The sequence below is a fragment of the Mytilus californianus genome, unplaced genomic scaffold, assembly GCF_021869535.1.
Source record: "Mytilus californianus isolate M0D057914Y unplaced genomic scaffold, xbMytCali1.0.p SCAF_4, whole genome shotgun sequence".
Lineage (NCBI taxonomy): Eukaryota > Metazoa > Mollusca > Bivalvia > Mytilida > Mytilidae > Mytilus > Mytilus californianus.
The window spans coordinates 107,233,145-107,259,237 of record NW_026262690.1 but is presented as its reverse complement, the minus strand read 5'-3'; the positions used below and the strand labels follow the sequence as shown (position 1 = coordinate 107,259,237).

At 33.4% G+C, this 26,093-nt stretch overlaps 1 protein-coding gene across 1 annotated transcript; it reads left to right on the top strand.

Annotated features, from left to right (window-relative positions):
• Nucleotides 1–12,155: 12,155 nt before the first annotated feature.
• LOC127739033 (tubulin alpha-1A chain-like) lies at nucleotides 12,156–14,874 on the top strand. The gene is made up of 3 exons (XM_052250592.1): nucleotides 12,156–12,249; nucleotides 12,638–12,860; nucleotides 13,619–14,874. The coding sequence occupies exons 1-3, from the start codon at nucleotides 12,247–12,249 to the stop codon at nucleotides 14,746–14,748; spliced, it is 1,356 nt and encodes a 451-aa protein (XP_052106552.1). The 5' UTR covers nucleotides 12,156–12,246; the 3' UTR covers nucleotides 14,749–14,874.
• Nucleotides 14,875–26,093: the final 11,219 nt, after the last annotated feature.

Here is a 26,093-nt window from a genome sequence, read left to right as displayed (position 1 = left end):
CAAAAAGATAACATAAACCTTATATGAATGCAAACATACACAAAAAGACAAAAACAAACCCAAAAGAAAACATATCCCATAAAACATGTATAAAATTAAAAAAAGCAAAACAATCTATTTATATGTTTATATAAATAAATCAAGATTCCCTTGTCCTTAGTTCTAATAGAAATAAGAAGATTTGGTATGAGTGCCAATGAGACAACTCTCCATCCAAGTCACAATGCGTAAAAAGTAAACAATTATAGGTCAAAGTACGGCCTTCAACACGGAGCCTTGGCTCACACCGAACAACATCTTATAAAGGGCCCCAAAACGACTAGTGTAAAATAATTCAAGCAGGAAAATCAACGGTCTAATCTATATAAGAACCGAGAAACGAGAAACACTAATGAACCACATCAACAAACGACAACCACTGAATAACAGGCTCCTGACTTAGGACAGGTGCATACAAATGCAGCGGGTTTAAACGTTTTAACAGGCGCCAACCTTCACCCCGTAACTGCATCAGTAGTGTAATGCCTGTTTAAAAAAGAACCCTAAGCCTTCTACTTCTTTTGAGGTTGATGGGCAAAGAAGATCTCATTTTCTTGCCACGACATAAAATCTGGCATATGTTTAACTATTTTTCCTAAAAAGTTATCTCTTAGTTTAATATTTTTTTACAGTATAAAATAAAGTGAGCTTCATCCTCCAATGTATTACAGGATGGGCAGGGACGTAGCTACCTTCTAAATGAAGTGGAATCACAAACTAAAGGGCGAGGGTTCTGGGGGACGCATAAGGCTCCCAGTAGGTCCAGTGCAAAGCCCTGGTAGGGGGGCAGGGGGCAAAGCCCCCCGGAAGCTCCACATATATAGCGTTTCAAAACAATCACAACCGTAATAAAACTTGGACATTTTTGTTGTGTTTTTTTGGTCAACAACTTCGAGTTGAATGAAGACTAAACATTGTCGTTTGCGTTTTTTGTACGCTGTGAAAGCTTTTGAAATCACGGAGATTAATTGTTTCATATACTAGTATTTGTATTGAGCAAAGAAGTTGTATAAAAACAAACAATAAACATAAACACAATACTATATGTGGAGTTTCTGTTAGCATAAACATCATTGGATACTAAATACTTGGTCGACACATTCTCCAATATTTTGCTTAACATATGTATTTAGATGTTTAAAAATTTTGTGGGTAAACCCTACAAGGGAGAGAGATATGAATTTCTAATTTTACGCAGTTATGAATTGCCGAAGTTGAAATTAATGAACTTTTTCAGAGGGAATGGTACTTTGATCACGATCTTTTTCATGATCTGCGTTTGTTTATTATCCAGCTAATTAACAAATGCATATGCATTCGACCAGTTGTATGGCAATATCTAGATGATAACAGCGAAGATACGTGTATTAAAAGTTTGGTGTATCTTTCGAACAAGAATCAGCAGTTTCATTATAAAATTGAACGACCAAATAGTCCTGTAAAACGAGTTAGAATTAACAATTTATTTAAATGCTTTTACAATCAACCATTCAATCTATATACAAGATGTTGTTTTTGTAAAATAAATAAAAACGTAATACATGCACTTGAAAATGTGTACTTTTTTTTTGAATAACAGCAGTTCCAACTTCTCATCTACTAGTATACGGAAACTATTGATTGATTGAATGGTTATTAATGTCCGGTAGCAAATATTACATGCACACCAGGACAAAAATACGTTGACGTGATGTGAAAATGATCTATTCGTGTTGTCAAGACCTACATACTTAGTCAATTTTGAACTAGTTCACAAGGTAACAGTCATTATTTCCGGATCGGTACGAGTTGAAGAGTCTTCGTTCTAGTAAGATGTGTGCTTTGGGGCGAAGCGGAAAATAATAATTTTCAAGTTTTTTTTGTTAACCCTAAAGGGATTATGTTTTTTTACACTCAAAGCGAGTCTACGTTATGGTGGTGGTACCAACAACTATGTAGCTGGTATTTTCTAAACAATGCCCGTAATATAAAAAGTTCCGCTAAGTTTACACCAGTTGTATGTATTTATGGTACACATACATGTCTTTAATACAGGATTAAAAAATTTCGCTGCATGTGTATTCCTCTTGCTTTTATTCTTTGTGTATTTTTTAAAATGCATACATAGAAAGACCAATTCCTATATGTTAACTTTGTCCACCTCTCTCTCTCCCTCTGTGTTTGTTTGTTTTTTTGTGTTTTTTTTTTTTGTGAAAACGACGTGGATGCACGTGCTGCCGTGACTCCGGGTAGCTACGCCCCTGATGGGCATAGTCTTTTTCCTCTAGGTATTTTTAAATGTCTATCTTTTTCTATCAATAAATTATGGTCGCTAATCCTCATTTTTGTTATGTTACTTCTCTTTTCAAAAGTTTACAGTTTAAGTAATTTTCCATTTCTAAATTTTGTTGCAAACTTTTATATAAATATAATTTACTTTTTTTATCTATTTTTTTTTTCAAAATTTTGTTCAAATATATTTTTGTAGAAATTTAACAATTGGTGTTTTAAAGTTTTTTGTTAACAACTTTGAGTAATTTCTATGCCCCACCTAGGGGCATTATGTTTTTCGGTCTGTGCGTCCGTTCGTCCGTCCGTCTGTTCTGCTTCAAGTTAAAGTTTTGGTTAAAGTTTTTGGTCGAGGTAGTTTTTGATGAAGTTGAAGTCCAATCAACTTGAAACTTAGTACACATGTTACCTGTGATATGATCTTTCTAATTTTAATGCCAAATTATAGTTTTGACCCCAATTTCACGGTCCACTGAACATAGAAAATGATAGTGCGAGTGGGGTATCCGTGTACTATGGACACATTCTTGTTTCTTTTGTTTCCCTCAAGAATGGGTAATTTTATGTTTACCTCTTTCAAAATACTTTTAACATATGTAAACCATGTTTAGCAACCTGATTCATCCAAACTTTCAAAAAGTAAAAAGGATTCATATAATAATGGATTAATTTCAGAATTAAGTAATCTTGTTAGGTAAAGTCTACTCTGAGTTTTTATATGCATCTTTAGTGGGTATCTCCCTAGCTCTGTTCTCACAGCTTTGTTTGATGAAGATTTTCTTGTTCCGAGGATATACTTACAGAAAGACAAATGTAATTTTTCTAAACATGATTTATCAGTAAAAATCGACAAGGAGGTCTATATTTGTTTTGGACATATTTGCACGCATTTCTGCTTTAAATTTTGAAACATGTATTCATATAAGTAATTTCTGGATTGTAAGTGGCTATTGGTTTAACTATAGAGTCAAAAAGACTGAAAGCTACTCTAACTGGAAGATTATTTAAAGAACCAATATAAGTTTTAATGTCAAACATCATGTTCCTTGCCTTATTTACAAGTTCTTCAGAGCTATGCAATAAGTTGCCATTTGTTTTTACAAGAATTCCAAGAAATGAATATACAGAGACATCTGTCAAATTTTCATTTTTATATCTTGCAAAAGATGGGTCCACTTTTTATTATATTGCTGCAGAATCATTGTTTTAGTTTTATTAATATTTAAAGTCAATTGCCACTTTTCACAATATTTTTCTAAGTTTGTCAGACTATTTTGTAGGCCTTCTTTACTTTTAGATAATATTAAAAGGTCATCAGCAAGTTGTAAAGATCCTACTTTAGTATCAAACAGTTCCAATGGACAGCTTTTTTCATTTGAATACTCTGATTATAAATCATTTATAAATAAATTAAATAAAGTAGGACTTAATGAATCCCCTTGCTTAACCCCTATGAGACCTCAAAATATCCTGAATGCCACTCTTGGTGTTTAAAAGCAGATTTTGTTTCCTCATACTGTCCTTTGATAATATCAAATATGTTTTTTCGCTGCTCCTGCGTTCTACAGTTTATAAAGTAAGGCTTTTCTCCAGACAGAATCAAATGCCGTTTTTAAATCTACAAAGCTGGCATATATTTTTATTTTTATTTTTGTGTAAGTATTTGTTTAAGGACTCAAGTACAGATATACTATCAGAGGTTCTATGATTTTTCCTAAAGCCAAATTGAGTATTACTTATAGTATTTTCCATCAGTTTAATCAATCTTTCATTTAATACAGCATTACACAACTTTGGTAAGCAACTTATCAGGGATATTCCCCTGTAATTATTAGGATCACTTTTTTCTCCTGATTTATGCAATAAAATTAAATAAGAGTATTTCCATATTGATGGGTAAATACCTTTATTCAAAATTAGGTTAAACAGTTTTAACAATGCTTTTGACAGATATAGTTTTACTAAATTTTATTATTTCATTAATAATGGTATCTGGCCAAGGAACTTTTTCTTTTTTTTAACTTACTCATCACGTTTTTTATTTCAGAGTATTTTATGGGAGCATCTCATTCTCTATTGGATGTAATTAAATGTTCTTTTTAATATTAACAAGTTGTTTTTGTATTTCCTTTTCCCATTTTATATTTACAAATGTGGGTTTTCCTTGGTCCTGAACATGCTTCGTAATTATTTCTTCGTCTTTTAAAATTTCCGGTCTTTCATTACCAACTTTTTTTTAATTTTTCAATCCTTTGATTATTTCCCAATAATCTTAAATATTTTCTCTCTGTATTGTGCTTTTTTAAATTTCACCATTTTTTAAAAACTTTTTTTAACATTTCAAAATATTTCTGTCTAAGGTGGTACATAACATAACACTACAGGGAGATAACTCTGTAAAAATCAGCACAACGTTTTAATCACGTGCTATTGTTAAGGAAATATTAAGCTTCTAAATGATCAAAATTAGTGTTGGTCAAACTGCTATATATCCAATAACCCGAACAATTCAGTCGTTATATTCCACTGCTCTACGATGGCTACATTAGCGAGTGGGAGAGTCGATCACGGGGAGGGACTGAATTATTTGGGTTATAAATCCAATGCAATTTTTCCGATAAAGCGTGTGGTTCAAGTTTTTTTTTAATTTTATATTTTTGTCAAAGGGTCAAAGTAAATATTTTGTCAAAATTTTATGAAAATAAAACGCGCCAAATTAATTTTAGTCAAGGTATTTGGTACCACATTAAGTTGCTTATTTGGACATTTTTAAAGTTTATTTCCAACCAAGTTTATTTCTTTTTTTGTCTCATAGACACAATTGTCTGACCATACCTGTCTATATATTTTTTTCTTTTAAATCTTTTTGATATTTTACAAGTAATCTCAGAGATGTTTTCAAAAATATTAGTTAAATTTTCAGTTGCACCATCAACCCCCTTCTGATTTTCGTCATACTCATTTAATTCAAAATTTATTATATCATTTTTTATATGATCTGACGTGAGAGCTTTAAGTAGCAAGTTATGTGAGTTTTCAGTCAATTTATATCTTTTCAAATCTTTCTATTTTTTTCTAAATGACTTTTAAGGTGAAAATTTTGTTTTATATTACAATTCAAAGTTAACTGAATTTGTACATGATCTGACAAGTAAGTAAAATCATCAGTTTAAAAGTATTTCACTGAGGACAGGAGACTTTCGCTTATTTATGCATAATCTACAGCACTGTATGCATTCATTGACATATAAGTATAGTAGCCTAGGCTGTCCCCTATAAACCTTCAATTTAATATGCGTAACCTTGAGGTAATACACAATTCTAATAAGGATTTACCTTGTACATTTGCAACTTTATCTTGATTGTTTCTAGCAATTTCAGTGTCCACTTCATAATATAACCGATTGACAATGAATTAATACAATTAGCACTTAAAAGATTAACACAAGGATATAACATAAGTCTGTCGCTTGAGTTTTAGGTGCTTATTGAAATGACTAAAAGATTTATTATTCTTTACGCAAGAAACTTAAGAACTATGTAAATCTTTATCTATATTATTTATCAAAAGTATTACCTTGAAACAAAGGGGTAGGTCCGGTAAGGGCCGATTTTGGCCTAAAACTTAAGGCAATAAGTCAATAAAGAAGCTTAAATTCAAGCTTAAATATTAAAAATCTATCTAATATGCCATAACATGTCCCTTTTCAGATGGTTTTTGTCTAAAATGAAAGTGGCCACATCCGTGTTCATCCCCAACCTTTATATATGTTATGTATTATCATCAAATACAACTTACATGTAAATATTAAGAATGAACACAAATGCAGCCACTTCCATTTAAGACGGAAACCGTCTAAAAATTAACCAAAATGCTAAAATTTCGAAGATTTCAGTAATTTAGCATGACTTAATGATGTAAGTACCCGATACATGTGCATTGTATTGTAAAAAAAACCAGCCCATATTTATGTAACAGAAGTATTCTACTTTCCAATAAATAGCTAAAAGTTTACATTTGAACAATTTTGTAAAACTGCTATATTTTTGGCGCCAAAAAGGGGTCTTACTGGACCTACTCCTTTCGGTCTTTGTGAAAATACACTGACACTTAATTGTTACTTATAACACAAAAAGCTTTATAAAGAAAAATCGTTTCATGTTAATAAAATTACTTTGACAGACAAATATTGCAAATAAAATGATTTCGATAAAATAATAATTAGTATAGCAATATAATGACAATTTATGACTGAGCAGTTTGTCAAAGAAAGTTCAAAAATATCAGATTTAAGAAACATAATCTTTTTAAATAGTTCCAAATGAAGATGCACTATTTACACAAATTAGAGCTATCACACTTAACTGCTGACACATTTGTGCCACTTTATAAAACAATGGTAGTCCACTGATTTTGGGATCCTTATAAGAAGAAATATATCGACAAAATGTTATAACAATTAGAAAAAAGGCGACACAAGAAATTCCTGGAATGAAACACTTAAGCAAATACCGAAATAAGAAAATTTCAGTAGTACATCAGCAAAAGTATGGATCAGATAGCCAGAGTCAATAGTCACTGCATGAACGTCAGTAAATAGTATCATATCAGACATGTATATGTGTCTGATAGTATTTAGAACCAGATGCATAGTCCTTGGAAATATCAGAGACATATAATGTCTGGAAATATCAATAGATCCATTTTAAAGACTACAGAGACAATATAAATGGAACTTGTCAAGTGTCGAGAGTAGCAAGGACAAAACAAAAACAAACAAAAAAAGAAATAGGGTCAAGTGAAGAGGAATCGCTTATTTATGCATCTAACTACATCTACATCTACATCGCTAGGCTCCATGCAGTTGTTCGATGACATGTTATAGCACATACCGTGATATGTTTAAAGGGGACATATCCATGGTCATATTTCTTAGGAATCAATCAAAACGTGACGGCATTACGGTAAAACTTTTGAATTGACATACAATATATAAACATGCATACGACATAAAATATAAATTTAAGACTTATATTTCATTGTCTTCACTATGAGATAAAAGAAGATACCATATATTCTAAGACATTTTCAATAATCAAACTTTAATATTAGCGTCATTTCCCTACAGCCTGTCACAACAGAAATATTATTATTATTATTATTATTATTACAAGGCATTTTTAAAGCGCATTATATAATACTACAATTACTCTAAGCGCTTTACATGTTTAAACAAATATACACAAGTTCGTACAAACACGAAACTACAAAGTTAAAAATAGACCAAAATATGTTTAGAAGCATACAACATCAAATCAACTATAAAAAGTTAAGACTCTAAAACTTCATCAACTTGGTTAAAAATTAAATAAAAGAATTATTAATGAATAAGTAAAAATTTCAATACTTGTTATCTATTAAATATTTCTAAAATTGGTCAATGCTAATACTATTTTGTATTTAAAAATAAGTTACTAAAAGACATAGGCCTATAATAAAATGTTATATCAAAATATACAGAAACACATCAAATCAGACTAAAATGTACTAAATATTACTTTTAACAATTAGCAAATCAACATCAGTCAAATACAATCAATCACGGTTCCAGGTCTTAACTATAAGCGATCCAGAAATGCAACTTTGAATAAATGCGTCTTTAGTCCTTTCTTGAATAGTTCTAGCGATTGTTCATTTCTAAGATTTGTTCGAAGGCTATTCCACAGAGTCCCGGCCGCCACATCAAACCTCCGTTCACCATACATTTTTGTCCGTGCATTTTTTGGCATCTTGATTAAAGCAGCATTTTCAGATCGCAACGATCGTGCTGGTTTGTAAAAATGTATGAGTTCAATCAGATACGCAGGTGCAAGTCATGCAAGGCTTTGAATGCGTAAAGCAACAGTTTATACTGGCATCGGAATTTAAATGGTAGCCAATGAAGAGTCATAAGTGTTGGAGTTATATGTTCAAACTTCTTTTTGCGGGTTACTAGCCTGGCAGCGGTGTTCTGAACACGCTGAAGTTTGGATAGACTCGAGGCATTCACACCATACATTAAAGCATTACCATAATCAAGTCGCGACGTTACAAGAGAGCATACAAGAGTTTTGCAAGCGTCCTCCGTTATATATGATCGAATCCGTCCTATGTTACGAATCTGATGGAAACAGGATTTGGTAATTGCATTGGTCTGTTGCTGCATGCTGAGGGTTTGATCGAGAAAAACTCCTAGATTTCGAACACAGGTAGATTCACTTAGTATAGTTCCATCAAAATTCAGTCGTAACTTACTAAGACTTTTGACTTTGTGTTTTGGAGCAAACACAATCAATTCGGTCTTGTCCTGGTTTAACTTTAACATATTTGTACACATTCAAGTTTTAATATCTTCCAAAGAAGCTTCTAGGCGCTCGGTAATGTCATCCCAATTATCTAATGGTTTGATGACTTGATAAATTTGTGTATCATCCGCAAAACAGTGGTATGCCATGCCATGCGTCTTACAGATTTCACTGACCGGGTACGAAAACATGGAATAAAGTCTCGGTCCAAGCACGGAACCCTGTGGGACACCATATTTCAGAACCATATTGTCGGAGTGAACAGATCCAATGGAGACACATTGCGACCTATTAGTCAAGTAGGAACGAAGCCACGACAAGGCTGTTCCAGATATACCAAAAGTATACTGTAGACGATCGAAAAGAATGTCGTGATCGATCACGTCGAACGCTGCTGAGAGATCCAACATCAGCAATATTACACAAGAGTTGTTGTCGAGTGTGTGTGTAATGTCATGATGAACACGGATCAGTGCTGTTTCAGTTGAATGTCCGGTGCGATATGCTGACTGCATATCGTCATGTAAAGAGTTCAACATGATATGAGATCCAAATCTCGTGTCAACAACTCTCTCGACAACTTTGGATACAAATGGCAAGTTTGACACAGGGCGGTAATTTTTTAGAACTTCTTTGTCTAGGTTTGCTTTCTTTAGTGAAGGCCGCACAACTGCCTCTTTGAAAGTTGAAGGTACTATCGATTCAGCCAACGACATGTTCACTATGTTCGTAATAACGGGCGCTAAATTGTCTATGCACTCTTTGAGAAGGTATGTTGGCAAAGGGTCCAGTTCACAAGATTTGGATGGCGCTTTCAGAATAATTTTCTTGACTTCTTCGAGTGTTGCAGGACGTAGAACATGTAAATGCACGCCCTTGAATTTCTGATCAGCTGATAGATAATTACGAATTCCCGACATTTCGCCGATCGATGCACATAATCCATTTCGAATGGTATCAATTTTTCCAAGAAAAAATTCACAAAACCTATTTGCTAAATCCTTTTCATCGTGAGACGAAGGGAGAACCACTTCACGCTTGTTCCCCATTAAATCTCCAGTTATTTTATGTAACTGTTTCTGATCGCTACTAATCTCGGTAATTTTGTTCGAATTATAGTCTCTCTTACATTTTAGAAGCTGTTTATTTGCCTGGAGACACTTTTCTTTGTAAATTTGTTGATGAACAGTCAATTTGGTCTTTAGCATTTTTCGCTCCGCCCTCCGAAGTTCCATTTTAGAATTTCGTAGCTCGTCGGTGTACCATTCAGTATTAGGTCGAATTGTTATTGTCTTTGACTGAATTGGAGCATGTTTGTCGATCATTGACTTAAGTTGAGAATTGTAGCTTTCGACGAATTGTTCAACAATATACACGTCTAACACGACGAAATATACACGTCTAACAAATTAAGCAAGGAATTAAATGGGCAGAATTAAATAGTTATGATATTTCAAAATTTCTTACATTATACCACGATAGTAAAGTACTTTATAATTGAAAATAATAAAAATTTATTATCAAATAATAATAATAATTATTAATATTTATGTATAAACTATATTGGATTGGATTTATCAGAGACACATGTACACATATGTGTGTATATGTCTCTGGATTTATTTAATAAAAAAAGCCACGTAGAATTTAACTTTGAATTGTAATTTACGTGTTTACTCTGGGAACAGTATATTTATTTAAAAGTTATGTTGCAACCAGTAACAATAAAAATCATTAATAAATTCCTTGCGGGACTTTTAATATTATTTCAAAACCATAATTGATACCTACCTATTGTGAGTTATGGAAATTAAGAGTAAAAGAGTAAGATTGTAATTTTTTCACAAGGTAGACTTCCACAGAATATTGTCTTTAAGTATGATGCTATAATATTAGATATTGTCAGTGAATTTACTTATCTTGGTGTCCTACTGTCTAGGTCAGGAAAATTTTCCAGAGCTAAAAAAAATAATGTGAAAAAGCAACACATTATTCGAAAATGAAGAGTATATAATCTGTCAGTTGAATGCCAACTTGATTTATTTGACAAAATTGTCAAACCAATACTTAATTCTGTATGGGTCTGAAGTTTGGGGTTTTGGAAATAATTTAATAATCGAAAGAGTTCATATAAAATTTTGTAAAATATTACTTGGAGTAAAAAAGTCTACTCTTGATTTTATGATCTATGGTGAATAGGGAAGATATCCATTAGAAATTTCTATCAAATTACGAATGATTAATTATTGGATAAGTTGGTACCTGGAAAACCTGGAAAACCTGACAAATTACCTTTTATTTTGTATAACTTAGCCACTGCCAAATATGATACAAATATTTTATGGTTAAAACAAGTCAAATCAATTTTAGACACGTGTGGCTTGTCAAATGTCTGGAACAACATCTTTTTTGTTAACAAAACATGGCTACATGTAACCATCAAACAGAACTTAATAGATCAGTTCAAACAAAATTGGCTAGCAAGCATACAGGAATCACCAAAAGTATTGAATTATCGTTTATTTAAGGATACTCTGGAGTTTGAGAAATATTTTAGTATTTTGGATGACAGACAGATATCTCTATTTTTAAAATTTCAAACTCTGAACCCGAAATTTCCAATCGAAACTGGAAGATGGCAAAACTTAGAGAAAGAAAACAGAAAGTGTGTATTGTGTAATTTAGATGCCATTGGTGATGAATACCATTGCATTTTTAATTGTTCAGCCTTTGATAACTGTAGAAAACAATGTATTACATTTCATTATTTAAGGAATGACTGTAATATTTTTTCTGTCTATGAAGAAATAACATCAAAAATGTGGTGCACACTGAATAACCCGCGTAGCGGATTATTTTAAAGTGTGCACCACATTTTTTATGTTATTTCGAATAGACAGAAAAAATATTACAGTCATTTCTTATAATTTAATTCTAAATTCCATTTTAAACCGTAGTAAACCATGAAAAAACGTTGATGACGTCATGGTCACATGACAAAATTATTTCTATGAGCTTATAAACAAAACAACGTCAGCCAATCAGAAGACGCGTTACATCCAAAATTAAATTATATAGGAATAGACCTAACACGTTGACGTTTCATGACTTAATGAATTCCAAAACATGTTCAGAACTGAATGAGCTATGTAGACTTATTAAGGAGATCAATAACAAATTTAACTTTTCTTGATGAACAACTGTAAATGCCTCTATCTACTTCCGTACATTATTTATTTATGTTATAGTATTAAAATATATATAATTATCTGTTTACCTTTGTAATTTGGTTTGTGAGAATAAACATATATAATTATAATAACAATAGACAGTGATCTTATAATCTGTAAAACTGTTATAAACCATACATAATTAAAAGTGCTACAGTCTTTAATTGTTTATCATTATGTCATACATGTTTAGACTTGAATTGTGTTTTGTAACCTAGGGGATTACATGGGTGTATATATTCAAGTGTTTCCAAACTGTCTCACAAACACACACAGAGCCTCACAACGACTCTTTAAGGTCTTCGTGAGTTCCCTGAAAGATTTTAACGCAAATTTGCTTTGACATTTATCTTCGCTAATCAATATGGTAAGCCTTAGGTATTTTTTTATATATATATATATCATTTTATAATGATGATATCATGATTTTTTTATTTGTATGCTTATATTTGCTTAAATCGAATATTTTAGAATTTACTCAGTTTTTAACAAGATCATGGGATACGAAGATGTTCTACATAGATATTTTGGATTTTTTTTCGGATTATTCTTTCAGAATTGAAAGGTTAAACTCAGATCAGGCTTTTTTTTATATGCTTGTGAAAAATCGCAATTTGCGTTACCATTTCACATTTGTAAAAATGATCAATTGCCAAAAAAGTTGTTAATTATTTGAAAAATGATAGTTTAAATATATGTATTACTTTCTTCTTTTTGTTTATCATTATTGAACATATTGTATGTTACTCTTTTAGAGGGAATGCATTTCTATCCACGTCGGACAGGCCGGAGTTCAGACCGGAAATGCCTGCTGGGAACTATACTGTTTGGAGCACGGTATCCAGCCTGATGGTCAGATGCCCTCAGATAAGACCATTGGAGGCGGTGACGACTCCTTCAACACCTTCTTCAGTGAGACAGGATCTGGTAAACACGTACCAAGGGCTGTCTTTGTTGATCTGGAACCTACTGTTGTCGGTAAGTTGATAGCAATTCTTTGCATATAAGGATTCCGTTTATTTTGTATACGATAATTTCATTACTCGTAGATAGTTAAAAAACAGAATATATATAAACGTAAAAGAAAATAGTATGTAATAAAAGAAATACTGATCGTTGGCTTATGTAGTTGCAGCAGTGTAGCGAGAATGTTCACCATTTTTATTTGAATATGCAGCATTCGATGTAAGATACTGTTTTATCTAAATAAATTTTGGTTTACATGCCCCATTTCTATTCCCTGTTGCCTTAAGCTTCCAAACTGTATTGATATTAGGAGCAATCATTTAATTTTCACTGGATTAGGGCGGTTCGATTGAAATCTGTCTTTTGATTTAGAGAAAAACGACGATAGATCGAAAAGAATCTACTGACTAAAACTTCCCCACAATAGTACCATTTAAATGTCTAGAAAACTACGAAAGCATCCAAAATTAAAGAAATAAAATAACATTGTTTTGGATGAAAAACATATTCTCTAAAGTTAAACAGTTGGTAGCTTAAGATGTTGAAATGTGCACTGTTCGGATAAAAAAAAATTTCCAGCAACTGATATGTTTACAAGAAAATATTTTTATAAGTATAAATCACGGTTTCAGTCAAATGTTGAAATTTTAATTATTTGGTCATGCAAGACTTCCGTTATTTGTTTAAGTTCCATAATTTTCATACGGCTGATATGACAGGCTTGTCATTAAATTAAATAAGAATATACATTATATTTCTTTCCCTTTTAGATGAGGTCAGAACTGGTACTTATCGTCAACTCTTCCACCCAGAACAACTGATTACAGGGAAGGAAGATGCTGCAAACAATTACGCCAGAGGTCATTACACAATTGGTAAGGAACTTGTCGATCATGTTTTGGACAGAGTCCGTAAATTGGCTGATCAATGTACTGGTCTCCAGGGATTCCTCATCTTCCACAGCTTTGGTGGTGGTACTGGATCAGGATTTACATCTCTTCTCATGGAACGTCTTAGTGTAGATTACGGAAAGAAATCAAAACTTGAATTCGCCATCTACCCATCACCTCAAGTCTCCACTGCCGTCGTAGAACCATACAACTCCATCTTGACCACTCACACAACTCTTGAACACTCCGACTGCGCATTCATGGTAGACAACGAAGCCATCTACGATATCTGCAGACGTAACTTGGACATTGAGAGACCAACCTATACAAACCTTAACCGTCTAATCGGCCAGATCGTCAGTTCAATTACTGCTTCCCTCAGATTCGACGGTGCTTTGAACGTTGACTTGACCGAGTTCCAGACCAACTTGGTACCATACCCACGTATCCATTTCCCTCTTGCTACATACGCACCAGTTATCTCTGCTGAAAAAGCTTATCACGAACAATTATCTGTAGCTGAAATTACAAACGCAGTGTTCGAACCAGCAAATCAGATGGTCAAATGCGATCCAAGACACGGCAAATACATGGCTTGCTGTATGTTGTACAGAGGAGATGTTGTTCCTAAAGATGTCAATGCCGCTATTGCTACCATCAAGACAAAGAGAACCATCCAGTTCGTCGACTGGTGTCCAACTGGTTTCAAAGTTGGCATCAATTACCAACCACCAACCGTTGTACCAGGAGGTGACTTGGCTAAGGTGCAGAGAGCATTATGTATGTTGAGTAACACCACTGCCATTGCTGAGGCATGGGCTCGTCTTGACCACAAATTCGACTTGATGTACGCCAAGCGTGCTTTCGTTCATTGGTACGTCGGAGAAGGTATGGAAGAAGGAGAATTCTCAGAGGCCCGTGAAGATTTGGCTGCCCTAGAGAAGGACTACGAAGAAGTCGGTGTAGATTCAGTTGAAGGCGAGGGAGAAGAAGAAGGGGAAGAATATTAAGTGCTTTAACCAGAAACAAGCAATAATTAATCAATAGAACAATCTTTCAATGTATACTAAGTATACGAAATATAGCAATTAAATATGTCATATCAATTAAATAGTTTTGTGTGTCATTTTTAAAGGAGGATCAACTTAATTTAATAAAAAATGCAATACACATATTCTGTTACCCTTTAAGTTTGATCGATTCAATCACACATCTAATATGCAAAAACGACTAAGGGAGATAACTGTTTTATCATTCTGCTAAACACTAAACATAGCGGAGGTCTTCTATGTAAGTGGTATATTGTCAGGGTATCCAGTATATGTTTCGTTATGCTTCGTGTTTTCAGTGTTTTGTGTAAATGAAAGTTTTGTTTAGTATATTCAATTTTTGTTGTTGACCTGCTATATATAAATAAGAAGATGTGGTATGAGTGCCAATAAGACAACTCTCCATCCAAGTCACAATGTGTAAAAAGTAAACAATTATAGGTCAAAGTACGGCCTTCAACACGAAGCCTTGGCTCACACCGAACAGCAATCTATAAAGGGCTCCGAAATAACTAGTGTAAAACAATTCAAACAGGAAAACCAACGGTCTCATCTATATAAAAAAAACGAGAAACGAGAAACACTTAAGAACCAAATCAACAAACGACAACCACTGAACATCAGGTTCCTGACTTAGTACAGGTGCAAACAAATGCAGCAGGTTTAAATGTTTTAACAGGCGCTAACCTTCACCCTAACCTGAAATAGTAGAGTAACATTACAACATAGAAAGACTGAATAGTTGAGAAAAATGCATCATACAAGTACGATATCAAAACAAGGGGATGTGATATGTGGTATGATTTGTAATGAGACAATGAGTTATTTACTAAAATCCAAGTGACATGGATGTAATCAAATATAGGTCAGAAGCAGATTTCGCCCCCTCCCCCTTTTATGAAGCTACATTGATGGTTAATATAAAATAGGGAGATGTGGTATGATTGTGACAATGAGACAACTATCCGACATAGTCCAAATGAAGTGGATTTACGTAACTATATGTCACAGTACTTTCTTAAGCAATAAGCAAAACCCATTCCGTAAAGACAGCGATAAAAAGCCCCAACATGACAAAATGGGAAACAATTCAAACGAAAAAAATCAGCGACCTGATTTATGACTAAACACTAAACGAAAAACAAATGTGATAGACAGCAACAACTATTCAATTACATGCTAATGACTTGGGACAGGCACATATAGAATGTGGGAGTGTTAAACAGGTTTGCGGGCACTCAATCATCTCCTTTACCTAAGACAGTGTTGTTACAGCACAACAAAAGAACACAATATAAAAATTCAGTTCGAAAAACTTGACTCGTCAGATCGACACGAAGCACAAAAAAAAAAACAAAAAAAAAACGAACAACAACTAACATAAATACAAAAGACACAAAGTGCCGATCTAAGAGTACTCGCAGTTACTGAAAGCTATGGTTCAAAGCCAATAACAACTAGTAAATAAATCATGTTCTCCCATATTAAAGTATCAATCAGTACAAATCCAACGGATTTAGTGTAATGACGTCATAAACATTACGAAAAAGCCTTGTGCAATTCTAAGTATTGCAACATATAAGTAAATACTATCGATATTATGTTGGATAATAAGTTTTCCTTATTGTATATCAAAAGTTTTCATAATTTTGAAAATAAGGATGTAATATTCCGGTTTTAATAACAATTTTACAGGTACATTTAAACTTCAAAATCAAATCTTTGTATCTATGAAAGAATTTAGTAAAAGTTTTAAATAATTTATGGTTAGAAAATGCAAGCCTTAGTAATTTACATGTTATACATAGATGACGTTCATTGAAGTCTTAAACGTCACTACAGACACGAGCATAGCTAACAAGAAGGGACCAAGGTGACAACGTCGTCCAAAAAAGGAAAATTAACAATAGGGAACGAAAAATCCCCTCTTTTGTTGTAAATTTTTGTTTTGATTTTCTTGTGTGAAACTGAAATATCCAAATCGATTAAAGGACAATGATTGCTGTGATATTAGATTCATCTAAAGTAAGTTCCCTCGGGCAAATTTCTGCAGTAAATAAGGGAATTTCTGATTATTTTGATAAAAAAGATATATTTTATCAAGGTAACGGTCAGTGTTGTTGAATTTATCAATTAAATGGAATTTAAACGGATCTTTACTGAGTTTTGCCATAAACAATGATTCGTAACAATACAGGAACAAGTTTGCAATTAAAGGGGGCAATTGATGCCCATAGGAATACCTACAACTTGTCGATAAACTGTATTGTCGAAACTTACACAAATGTTGTTTAGTAGATAATTTATATTCGTAGACTTTTTAATCCTATCCGTAACGTTGCCTTGGTGCCCCCTCCCCCGTAACAGACTGATTTATGATAAAACAATAAACGAAAAACAAATATGGCATACCGTCAGCAACCATTTACAACCACCGAATTGAAGGCTCCTTATTTGGGACAGTTACATACATAATTTGGTGGGAATAAACAGGTTTGTGAGCGCTCAGTACTACCCCATACCTGGAACAAGGATCTACCAGGAAGGACAACACGAGAACAAACTGAAAAAAAAAAACAGTTGAAAAGGGTTTGAGTTGTCAGATCGGAAAGAAGCACAAATAGTAACTTACTAAAAAAAAATCAGTTGAAAAGGGTTTGAGTTGTCAGATCGGTAAGAAGCACATATAGTAACTTACTAAAAAAAATCAGTTGAAAAGGGTTCGAGTTGTCAGATCGGTAAGAAGCAAATTTAGTAACTTACTAAAAAAAATCAGTTGAAAAGGGTTCGAGTTGTCAGATCGGTAAGAAGCACATATAGTAACTTACTAAAAAAAATCAGTTGAAAAGGGTTCGAGTTGTCAGATCGGTAAGAAGCAAATTTAGTAACTTACTAAAAAAAACAGTTGAAAAGGGTTTGAGTTGTCAGATCGATAAGAAGCACATATAGTAACGGACTAAAAAAATCAGTTGAAAAGGGTTTGAGTTGTCAGATCGATAAGAAGCACAAATAGTAACTTACTAAAAAAATCAGTTGAAAGGGGTTCGAGTTGTCAGATCGGTAAGAAGCAAATTTAGTAACTTACTAAAAAAATCAGTTGAAAAGGGTTTGAGTTGTCAGATCGATAAGAAGCACAAATAGTAACTTACTAAAAAAAATCAGTTGAAAAGGGTTTGAGTTGTCAGATCGGTAAGAAGCACAAATAGTAACTTACAAAAAAAATCAGATGAAAAGGGTTTGAGTTGTCAGAATGGTAAGAAGCACAAATAGTAACTTACTTTAAAAAAATTCAGTTCAAAAGGGTTTGGGTGGTCAGATCGGTAAGAAGCACAAATAGTAACTTACTTAAAAAAATCAGTTGAAAAGGGTTTGAGTTGTCAGATCGATAAGAAGCACATATAGTAACGGACTAAAAAAATCAGTTGAAAAGGGTTTGAGTTGTCAGATCGATAAGAAGCACAAATAGTAACTTACTAAAAAAATCAGTTGAAAGGGGTTCGAGTTGTCAGATCGGTAAGAAGCAAATTTAGTAACTTACTAAAAAAATCAGTTGAAAAGGGTTCGAGTTGTCAGATCGGTAAGAAGCACATATAGTAACTTACTAAAAAAAATCAGTTGAAAAGGGTTCGAGTTGTCAGATCGGTAAGAAGCAAATTTAGTAACTTACTAAAAAAAACAGTTGAAAAGGGTTTGAGTTGTCAGATCGATAAGAAGCACATATAGTAACGGACTAAAAAAATCAGTTGAAAAGGGTTTGAGTTGTCAGATCGATAAGAAGCACAAATAGTAACTTACTAAAAAAATCAGTTGAAAGGGGTTCGAGTTGTCAGATCGGTAAGAAGCAAATTTAGTAACTTACTAAAAAAATCAGTTGAAAAGGGTTTGAGTTGTCAGATCGATAAGAAGCACAAATAGTAACTTACTAAAAAAAATCAGTTGAAAAGGGTTTGAGTTGTCAGATCGGTAAGAAGCACAAATAGTAACTTACAAAAAAATCAGATGAAAAGGGTTTGAGTTGTCAGAATGGTAAGAAGCACAAATAGTAACTTACTTTAAAAAAAATCAGATGAAAAGGGTTTGAGTTGTCAGAATGGTAAGAGGCACAAATAGTAACTTACTTTAAAAAAAATCAGTTGAAAAGGGTTTGAGTTGTCAGATCGATAAGAAGCACATATAGTAACGGACTAAAAAAATCAGTTGAAAAGGGTTTGAGTTGTCAGATCGATAAGAAGCACAAATGGTAACTTACTAAAAAAAACAGTTGAAAGGGGTTCGAGTTGTCAGATCGGTAAGAAGCAAATTTAGTAACTTACTAAAAAAATCAGTTGAAAAGGGTTTGAGTTGTCAGATCGATAAGAAGCACAAATAGTAACTTACTAAAAAAAATCAGTTGAAAAGTGTTTGAGTTGTCAGATCGGTAAGAAGCACAAATAGTAACTTACAAAAAAAATCAGTTGAAAAGGGATTGAGTTGTCAGAATGGTAAGAAGCACAAATAGTAACTTACTTTAAAAAAATCAGTTCAAAAGGGTTTGGGTTGTCAGATCGGTAAGAAGCATAAATAGAAACTTACTTAAAAAAATAAGTTGAAAAGGGTTTGAGTTGTCAGATCAGTAAGAAGCACAAATAGTAACTTAACGGGAAGGATTGTGCTTGATTTTCATAAATCAAATCAAATCAAATAATTTTATTGGTGTAAATTCCAATATAGGAATGATACCAGCTGACATTTACAAAATACAAATACAAAAAATAGACAAAAATAAACAAAAAACAGATATACAGAGACATATTATCTCAATGATAAGAGACACATATTTTATATCTACATTGCGTGGAGGTGTTATTCATACTATATTATTAATTCAAGCTATAATTACAATAAGCTTTAATACTACAACAGTTCTTAACAACATTATGTTTGCTTTAAAATTAATGTTCGAATCATACATATCGCTTATTCCAGCTACACATACAGTACAAATGTCAGTATCATTACTTTTCAAAATGAAATTAAATTTATCTTGTTCAGACATATTAACAAAAGATGGAACTATATCACTTAAATTACAAAAGAGTATATTTCTATTAAATTCTAACGCTTTACATTTAATGAGAAAATGCAATTCATCTTCAATTCCATCCTTGCAAAGTGGACAAATTCTCTGTTTTAAAGGCGTTCTAGTATATCTACCAACTTCTATTAGTAATTTGCTATTACTAATTCTAATTTTTACCATTTTAGAAATAACACTTTTGTTAAGGTCCAGTAGGAGATATTTTTCTAATTCGAAATTATTTTTAACTTTGCGATACGTTCTTAGTTTATTACCATGACTATCTTTATTAGAGTGACAAAAAAGAGCTTGTTTCCAGGATTTTATGAATTCCTCCTCTAATTACTTTTGAAATGAAAAAAAGTAATTTTGTCTTTGACATAGTATTTTGATTTACCCAAACATGCTGAAAACCAAGTTTACCTAATAACACTTTTATTTTACTACAAAAACCATTAGACATGTTAAAGTTTTCACTGTATGCTTTCTTTACCATACTCTCATTATTCATATCAATGATATGAAGCCAGAAATTATTTTTAATGGCTGACAATGAAAGTGGGAATAAACCTAATTCAGAAACTACGGCATTATTAACAGCACCTTTATTTACACCCAGTAAACATTTAGCAAATTTGATTTGAATCTTATTTGGACTAAAGTTTGCATAGTTTGACTCGATGGTAGTATTTTGTTTCACTAAACTAAAAGTAGCACAAACTTCACTGCTATATAATAAAATGTTGGTCAAATGAACTTTATAAGATATCTTATATACTTTATAAGATATCTTGAAGTTAGAATAAATAGTAAAACGCTGGCCATTATTTTGAGATGAAAAGACTTTTGCAAAAGTAAATGGAAGACAGACACCAAATGATAAGAAAAGCTCACATATGGCCCTTTTAGATGAACGAATTACATAAAGCACAGCGGGCAAATAGTATATACAGAAATTCGGACCACAAAATGAGAAGTATCTTGTGTAAGCCAACGTTGCCACCAGATTATGTATTGCTACTCTAGGGTCTGGATGGGGGGGTCCTTCATTTCTGTATTGTTTATTTTTAGATCGTTTTTTAATTTGTACCCTAGCGGATAGTCGAATCATTAGCAATCATACCAAATCTCCTAATTATCATTTTGAACTAGCTTTCAGTAAAGGTAAGTACATGGTAATCTTTAAGAATGGCACTCAATCTTTTTTTATGCCTAGTATCGATCTAATGAGTTAAAACCTTTCCAACCGATCTATACTCTTTGTTCTATTGTTGTCTAATACAACACTTACAACAATACAACACTTGTTTAGGTTAAGGATGTTCGCTACTCTGTTTCAAAATAACAAGCTTTTTAAAATAAAATTGAGAATGGAAAAAGACTGTTAAAAATTGATGAAAAAAATTTAGGGTCCGTGTGCTTGTTTTCAAGATATAAGCCATTGAAAATTTGGCGGGAAGAAATTCTCTCTTAGACTAGATTTTTCATACATTTAACATTGGCACCTTTTTTCTTTCAAAAACAATGAAAAAATAACAAGGATTTTATAAAATTTTTAAATATGTTTTTTTTAGATCATTTTTTATATCGTTAAACTATATGTAACAAAATTATGAAAAGAAAAGTAGGGGTTAGCGGGCAAAATTTTTAATGGCACTACATGGATAAAACAAGAGGATTCCGAATATCTGGCAAAATATAAAAACCACGAGGATCGAACATCCTTAAGGGGAGGATTAAGCACTCGCAAACATTCACATGCGTCACATTCTGTATGTGGTATTGTTGGTTACTGTTAAGGTTAAGGGGAGGATTAAGCACTCGTAAACATTCACATGCGCCACATTCTGTATGTGGTATTGTTGGTTATTGTTAAGGTTAAGGGGAGGATTAAGCACTCGTAAACATTCACATGCGCCACATTCTGTATGTGGTATTGTTGGTTATTGTTAAGGTTAAGGGGAGGATTAAGCACTCGTAAACATTCACATGCGCCACATTCTGTATGTGGTTTTGTTGATTACTGTCCTTCATATTTGTTTTTATGATTGTTGTACCACACAAATGAGGCTGTTAGGTTTTCTCTTTTGAATTGTGTCACAATCGTACGGGTGCCTTTTATAGCTAACTATATGGTAAGGGGTTTACTCATTATTGAAGGCATTACAGTAATATGTAACTATTCACACCTTTGTCCTTTGGAATTACTAGTATGGATAGTTGTCTCATAACCATATCATATCTCCTTATTTCTTTGTCTGTGTCGTTATTTTTAACTTGAGATATAATCAATTGAAAAACTGTCTGGAAATGATTCTCTCACCTTTTTTTCTTTAAAAAAATATGAAAGAATAACAAGGATTTCATAAGATTTTGAAAAAAAGGATTTTAAAACTATATTTAACAAGAGTGCATATGCTGAAATGTCTCGCCTGCTTTACTGACCATTGCTTTTATGTTCAAAATCTTAAAGATAAAGATTTTACTAAAAGCATTACAGAAACGTAACATTTTTAAAGATCTACGACAATGAGGTCAAGGTCAGATAAATCGTGTCAGACAGACATAAACACCTTACATTTTTTTTTATACACCAAATATAGCTGACCTATTGCTTATGCTAATTGAAAAAAAACAGACCAATGAACCATGAAAATGAATTCAAGGTCAGATTATACCTGCCAGAGAGACATGTGCACCTTACAATTATTCCGTACACCAAATATAGCTGACCTATTGCTATTAGTATTTCAAAAACAGACCAAAACACAAAAACTTAACATTGACCATTTAACCATAGAAATGAGGTCAAGGTCAGATGATACCTACAAAGCAGACATGCACACCTTATAATCATTCCATACACCAAATATAGTTGACCTATGGCTTATGGTAATTAAGTCTCCGCTTTTAAATCTGAACTTGTCCGCACCCGTTTCCAAAACCGCTTGTCAGATTAACTTAGGGTTTCACAATATGTTAGACTAACATGTCTAGTGGTGCAATCAGGGTTTTGTTTGTGCAATGGGGTTTATAAAGAGGTACTTTGAGGGGCAAAAAGAAAAGAGGGTTTTACTATAGAACCCTATGGGATTTTATTTTAAAAAAATTTTCAAATGAGTATAAATTGAAAACCGTTTGTGATAGACACAATCTTTTTAATTGAAAATGTTCTAAATGATAAAGCCCATTAAATGAAATACAGGGTTAGTCCCCAGGGGTCACCCCCACCCCCTGCCATTTAAAAAAGTTCTAATACCTTGTAAGTGGTCAAGATCCCCACCCCTAAACCATATATATTTTGGTTTGTCATGCTAAGATGGTTTGAATGATATTAGGGTTAGTCCCCAGGGGTCATCCCGACCCCCTGCCATTTGAGAAAGTTCTAATATCTTGTAAATGGTCGAGATCCCCACCCCTAAACCATATATATTCTGGTTTGTCATGATAAAGCACATCAAATGTATAACAGGGTTAGTCCCCAGGGGTCACTCCACCCCCTGCCGATTAAGAAAGTTCTAATATCTTGTAAGTGGTCAAGATCCCCACCCCTAAACCATATATATTCTGGTTTGTGATGCTAAGATGGTTTGAATGATATACAGGGTTAGTCCCCAGGGGTCATCCCGACCCACTGCCATTGGAGAAAGTTCTAATATCTGTAAATGGTCGAGATCCCCACCCATAAACCATATATATTCTGATTTGTCATGATAAAGCACATCAAATGAAATACAGGGTTAGTCCCCAGGGGTCACCCCCACCCCCTGCCATTTAAGAAAGTTCTAATATCTTGTAAGTGGTCAAGATCACCACCCCTAAACCATATATATTCTGGTTTGTCATGCTAAGATGGTTTGAATGATATACAGGGTTAGTCCCCAGGGGTCATCCCGACCCCCTGCCATTTGAGAAAGTTCTAATATCTTGTAAATGGTTGAGATCCCCACCCCTAAACCATATATATTCTGGTTTGTCATGCCAAGATGATTTGAATGATATACAGGGTTAGTCCCCAGGCATCACTAATGCATATAACTTTACTGGACCAAACCAATTTTCACTGGACTTTGCCCAGTGTCAGGCGACCCTGGGAATTACGAATTATGGGAGCTTCGTTTGGGAGACTTCGTAACAGCATCCTGTTACAATCATTTCTTGTTGAAAAACAGACAAAAACACAAACACTTAACACTGACCAATAAACCATGAAAATGACGTCAAGGTCAGATGAAACCTGCCAGACTGACATGTACCCATTAAAATCATTTCATACACCAAATATAGTTGACTTACTGCTTATAGTATTTGAGAAACGGACCTAATCATGAAAATTTAACCTTGATCATTGATCCATAAAATGAGGTCGAGGTCAGGTGAGCTCTGTCTGATAGACATGTACACATTGCAAGGAACCCAAACACCAAACACTGTCTGGCCTATAGCTTTACTATTCATAATTTATTTTATGTTGATAGTCTTGGGTCATGGACAGATAAAGCAAGCCAGAAAGACATGTACAGCTTACAATCATTACATACACAAAATATAGTTGACTTATAGCTCTTCAGTATGTACACTAAAGAGATTTAGCCAGCTGAGGACCACCTCCGGGTGCGGGATTTTCTCGCTGCGTTGAAGACCCATTGGTGGCCTTCGGCTGTTATCTGCTCTTCGGCTGTTATCTGCTCTTCGGCCGGGTTGTTGTATCTTTGACATATTACCAATTTCCATTCTCAATTTTACTTAGTTAACAAAAAACTGGCCAATTCATGAATACTGGATATTGACCTATGAAAATGAGGTCAATGTCAGATGAACCCTGCCATAGATATGTACACCTTAATTCATTTCATACATCATTAACACCTATGCGTAGGAACTATTTTGTTTTTGATATGTACTACTTTCCTCTATGTTCTGTTTTGACCAGGCCCGATTTCTATCCGATTCTTTTGCAAATAATTCCACTCAAACCGGTGCTAGGGGCCGTCTTAAACTTGCAGTGAGGTGAGAGTTTTTTGTTCCGTGTTGAAGGCTTCACCGTCACTTTGAGATGAAGAACAGAAATAAAGCGCTGTTCCTTTGCTTTTTGCTGTGCATGTACTGATTTTGTGTCATAGATGGATACCCCATCGCCTTTGTTTTTCTATCATATATAGTTGACCTTATTAAGAAACAGTCTTAACCAGGGAAACTTAACATTGACCAATAAACAATGAAAATGAGGTCAAGGTCAAGGTCAGATGCAGTATGTTACTGGTATGTTCGTACGTTATTGTGTTATGCAGAATATTAGAATGCAAAAAATTAACCTTTTCTCTACAAGAAACTAAAAATAGATACTGGGAGAGACGTTTTACTTAACACATTCAAACTGAGACTACTATAACACTGTGTTATTCAAACTATGAATTTCGTATACTTATTACGAAATTTAGAATATGTGATCAAAATCTGGAGATAGTTACTTCTCGAAAATTGTTTCTCGAAATACTGACTTTATGAGTTTCACTTACAAAAAAAAGTGACAATATATTAATCCAACAAATTTCATCAGGTACAAATGTACAAGAGTTTGGGGTTGGTTTTTTTTTGACTGCGTTTTTTGAAGGTCTCACTGTAAATTTAAAATTAAGAACAGCAATAAAAGCGTTGTTTTTTTCGCTTATTGTGTCTTTTGCTGTGTATGTACTGATTTTGTGTCATGGATGGATACCCCATATCATTTCTTTTCTATTAAAGTAATATTCCTGAGATAACCCGTTGGTAAAGATACTGGTTCCAGTTTCCCTGCTCAACCGCAATCAGAGTTCGTTTGGCTCTAAGGGGTCATGCCTTTAAAAATTTTAATTAACATAAACTTCACAGTTCCAGACAAGGTTTAGAAAGACACATTTTGTGTTTTGTCACATGCTTTATTAAGTGTAATGGCAAGAAAGATTTGATTTTGAATTTGTCCTAAAACATTAAGTACTTAAAAACACTTAACAGCTATTGTACCAAGTCTTGTAATCATTATTTGACCGTACCAATTCTCTGAAATCAAAGTATCCTCTAATTTTGGACCAAAACTATGTAGATACGGAGAAGTTGTAATGCAGATTATTAACAATAATGCTTATTACAACATCGGGAAAGCGGAAACAAAAACATCCACTTGATACCCCCTCCAATCATATATCATTTGCAACGCTTTTGTCTACATAAATTTGTCACGAACTGTAAAATATTGAAGGTTTCATAAAAT

Bases quoted from the DNA above. Each gene is read 5' to 3' on its own strand.
- LOC127739033 (XM_052250592.1), top strand. The intron at 12,861-13,618 runs GTAAGTTGATAG...TTTCCCTTTTAG, and splicing joins TCTGGAACCTACTGTTGTCG to ATGAGGTCAGAACTGGTACT.